Source organism: Octopus bimaculoides, chromosome 23, assembly GCF_001194135.2.
Source record: "Octopus bimaculoides isolate UCB-OBI-ISO-001 chromosome 23, ASM119413v2, whole genome shotgun sequence".
Taxonomy (NCBI): Eukaryota; Metazoa; Mollusca; class Cephalopoda; order Octopoda; family Octopodidae; genus Octopus; species Octopus bimaculoides.
This window is the reverse complement of record NC_069003.1, coordinates 25,348,577-25,352,935: the sequence shown is the minus strand read 5'-3', so window position 1 is coordinate 25,352,935 and position 4,359 is coordinate 25,348,577. Positions and strand designations below refer to the sequence as shown.

General features: G+C 37.9%; 1 protein-coding gene across 1 annotated transcript in view; it reads right to left on the bottom strand.

Annotated features, from left to right (window-relative positions):
* Positions 1-4,359, bottom strand: part of LOC106876510 (vacuolar protein sorting-associated protein 11 homolog) — a 65,428-nt gene that overhangs the window by 33,710 nt on the left and 27,359 nt on the right. Inside the window, exons 13-14 of the mRNA XM_052975947.1 lie at positions 4,052-4,198; positions 1,395-1,586 (exon numbers count right to left, since the gene is read on the bottom strand). Coding sequence (XP_052831907.1) covers positions 1,395-1,586; positions 4,052-4,198 — 339 coding nt within the window. The remainder of the gene's footprint in view (positions 1-1,394; positions 1,587-4,051; positions 4,199-4,359) is intronic.

Genomic DNA, 4,359 nt, shown 5'->3' with positions numbered 1-4,359 from the left:
ACTCTAGCAGAATTTGAACTCAGAGTGTAAAGACAGATAAAATACTGCTTAGTATTTTCCCTGGTGTGCTAAATGATTTGCCAGCTTGCCTTCTTAATAATAATAATAATAATAATAATAATAATAATAATAATAATAATAATCCTTTCTACTCTAGGCACAAGGCCTGAAATTTTTGAGGTGGGGACCAGTCGATTACATCGACTCCAGTGCATAACTAGTACTTAATTTATTGACCCTGAAAAGATGAAAGGCAAAGTTGACCTCAGTGGAATTTGAACTCAGAACGTAAAGATGGATGAAATGCTGCTAAGCATTTTGTCTGGCGTCCAACCCATGCTAGCATGGAAAGCAGACGTTAAACGATGATGATGATGATGATGCTAATGATTCTGCCAGCTCACTGTCTTAATAATAATGATGATGATGATGATGATTTCTCACATCAGTACAGAGCTACAAGTTGTAGGAAAGCCATCATCATCATCATCATCATCGTTTAACGTCCGCTTTCCATGCTAGCATGGGTTGGACGATTTGACTGAGGACTGGCGAACCAAATGGCTACAGCAGGCTCCAATCTGATTTGGCATGATTTCTACTGCTGGATGCCCTTCCTAATGCCAACCACTCCGAGAGTGTAGTGGGTGCTTTTACATGACACCGGCACGAAGGCCAGTCAGGTGGTACTGGCAAAAAAATTTCATCGATCCACTGCATTGTTGGCTTGGCTCTATTTGAGATAAGCCATTAGAATGAAAACCAAAACTGAGGTTGAAGAAGAAAAAAAAGGAGATAGGAAAAAAAATCTGTAACAGTGAAAAGATATAAAGACAAATCTAGTTTGCTAATAATATTAATTATAATCATTATTAATAACTTATATTAAATAGTAATACTAATGGTTAATTCACTGAAGATGAAAGGAGACAAGATTTATCATCATCATTGTTTAACATCTGTCTTCCATGCATGCATGGGTAGAACGGTTGACAGGAGCCGGCCAGGAAGAAAACTACCTTAGACTACTGTCTGTTTTGGCAGGGTTTTTACAGCTGGATGCCCTTCCTGACACCAACCACTCAGCAGAGTGGACTTAGTGCTCTTTTTATGCGGCACTAGCACAGGCAAGGTTGGTTTTGGTATGGTTTTTACAGCTGGATGCCCTTCCAAATGCCAACCACTTTAGTGTGGACTGGATGCTTTTTACGTGGTACCAGCACTGACAGGGTCACCAAGTAACTCGCAAGATAAGGAATTATGAGAGGGGCAGGGGCATTTGAGGAAGGGAACTTGTATCAGAGGATGAAAGGTTAGTGTGACAGAGAGACAGTGAGGTAGGAAACAGGTGTCTTGCTATAATGGAAGGGGTGCAAAAATGATAGCTTAATTACCTCTGCAAAGCTAAGTTTGCCAATGTACTCCAGTGCTTTCTTGAAATCTTTGATATCTTCCAATTGGATTTTCAGGTACCATTTGTGGATGTTGTATTTATCAGCCAGAAATAAGGCATGTTCATAATAACCAGCCTGTCGACACACTTTGATGGCAGTTTCAACATCAAAGTCAACTTCCCTGTCTTTTGTCTGCAAACAAAAAGAAAAGCTTTGGTTTAATTGTCGATTTTGTAGTTGTAGTAGTAGTAGTATAATCCCCAGATCAACTCAGAATGAACAGACATTCCCCCTGTGACCATCCCATATTTTTGTATGTCTAAAAGCTATACTATCCAATATAGTCATTCCCCTGCCTTTTTAAAGATGTTTTTGTGTCATTTGAGAGAAATTCAGTTACTATTTCTAACACCTCTGGTAACCCCACACATTCTCAAACTGTCATTGTAGTTCCTGATCAACTCTACATAAGTAAACCGTCCATTCATGTTCTGTAGATAGACAAATGTAGATGCATCTTTAAGATTCATCAGTCTTTTAAACAAAGGGTTTATTTCTTTATTATGGAATCATGCAGATGAGATAAAATTCTCTGGACAAGCTGAGCTTCTATGTATTCCGAATAAGGTCTAATCCTTTAGCATTCAAACCAGCCAAAATATTTTACCTGTTTTATGTTCAAACCAGCCAGATCTAGCCTCTCTCACACCTACTCTATGATGTCATTCTAAAAATAATCATTGAGATCCCAAAGCTATGAGAATAGTGCAGGATTAATTCAGAACAACATGAATAAACAAGCATTATATTTGAAAGAGTACTTCAAATGCTAAAGGATTAATTGATGTTGTTATAGTTCTTAACAAGTTCTGCTGAGTACATCTAATACCAGAAGTATTTCAGCAATGATATAATGTATCTAAGATTACATTAGCTTACATTAATATGTCCTTGTTTTTAAGATGATAGTATGTGATGAGACCTATTTGGTAGCTATTTCTAACAGTTTAAGCAACAACTTAGTGGCTCCTTTAGTAGACCCCATGTTGAAGAAGAAAAAGACACAGAAGTACCACCACCACCACCACCACCATCATCAAGAGTGCTCTAGCTATCAAAAGCTATTGATATCTTGCATTCATGAGATGTTGGAGTAATAGTCTATGAAGCTCCACTCTGCAGCTCATTTTAACGGAGTGAAGTGGAACATCATGAAATGAAGTGCTTTGCCCATAGGCACAACGTACTATTTAGTCTGGGAATGGAACCTACGAGCCTTTGATTGAGAAGTCTAATAACTTAACTACTAGGCTATCATCCCTTTTTTCATTATGGAGCCAGCTAACTAAAATATCTCTTAAAGCCCAAAGTACTCATCATAAGGTCCAGTATCTATCTGCTTTTTATTAATTAGTTATCAATTACTTAGAACCAATCTAAGTAACATGTCCAGTATCTCAGATACACCCATGTTGATACTGTTCATGTTTAGCCCCAGGTCAGTCCTGTCTAAGCAGACCTATGATCAAAAATGTTCAATTATGACCATCTTGTCTTTTTAAGTCTGAGTCTACATTATCAAATGTTTTCTTTTCAAAGATAGTGGAGTGTAATTTGAGAAAGATTTGGCCATTTCAGGCTCAGATATTTATTCATATAAAAATGTCTGTGTCGAATTTCTGCATTGAATCAGTAATTTAGTTATATCTATCCAATACTGAATATGAGGGAGGTTTCTAAACTTGAGATTTAAAAACATGTCACCCCTATTCTAAAATCATCCTGATGATTTAATGCCTGTTTTTCCGTGCTGGTATGGGTTGGATGACTTAATAGGAACTGGCAAAGCCAAGGGCCACACAAGGTTCCATAGTCTGTTTTGGCTTGGTTTCTACAGCTGGATGCCTTTTCTAACACCAACCACTTTACAGAGTTTACTGGGTGCTTTTTACCTGACACCAGCACCCATTGTAGGTATTAAGCAATTATGTAGAACAGTCCTCACAACCTTTTTTTCTCTTGTGGTACACTTATATTCTTTTCAAAATTCGGTGGAACACCTGAACTAAAAAATATAACTAAAAGTATCGGGAAAGAAATTATATTCAGGTTACACTGCAGCACACCTAGCTTCGTCTCATGGCACACCAGTGTGCCGCGGCATACCGGTTGTGGAGCAGTGATGTAGAAGGAACTTTAGAGACATATTGAACAGGTGCAGGAGTGGCTGTGTGGTAAGTAGCTCGTTTACCAACCACATGGTTCAGGGTTCAGTCCCACTGCGTGGCACCTTGGGCAAGTGTCTTCTACTATAGCCTCGGGCTGACCAAAGCCTAGTGAGTGGATTTGGTAGACGGAAACTGAAAGAAGCCTGTCGTATATATGTATATATATATATATATGTATGTGTGTATGTGTTTGTGTGTTTGTCCCCACAACATTGCTTGACAACCGATGCTGGTGTGTTTACGTCCCCATAACTTAGCGGTTTGGCAAAAGAGACCGATAGAATAAGTACTAGGCTTACAAAGAATAAGTCCTGGGGTCGATTTGCTCGACTAAGGTGGTGCTCCAGCATGGCCGCAGTCAAATGACTGAAACAAGTAAAAGAGTAAAAGAGGTTGAGCTCTGTTACTGCTTCTTTCTAATGACTTTACCTTAATGAATTTATCAAGTTCTGACACATCTTTTAATCGAGTGTAGCAGTTTAATAGAAGTGTAGTGTGTTCTTCAGTGGCCAGAGTCTGTTTGTGTAAGGCTTGGAGATATCGAGTAAGATTGTGGATTCTTTGAGCATCCAAAAACTGAAATGAAAAAAAAAAAAAAAAGAATAAAAATATAATTAAATAATCAAATACAATAAGATAATAAACATAATGGTAACTCAAAGAGAAAGGTTGAATTCTATTTGTCAATTTAACTCCCAAAGAATTTGAAACTATAGCAGTTTCAAAGTAAAAGCATA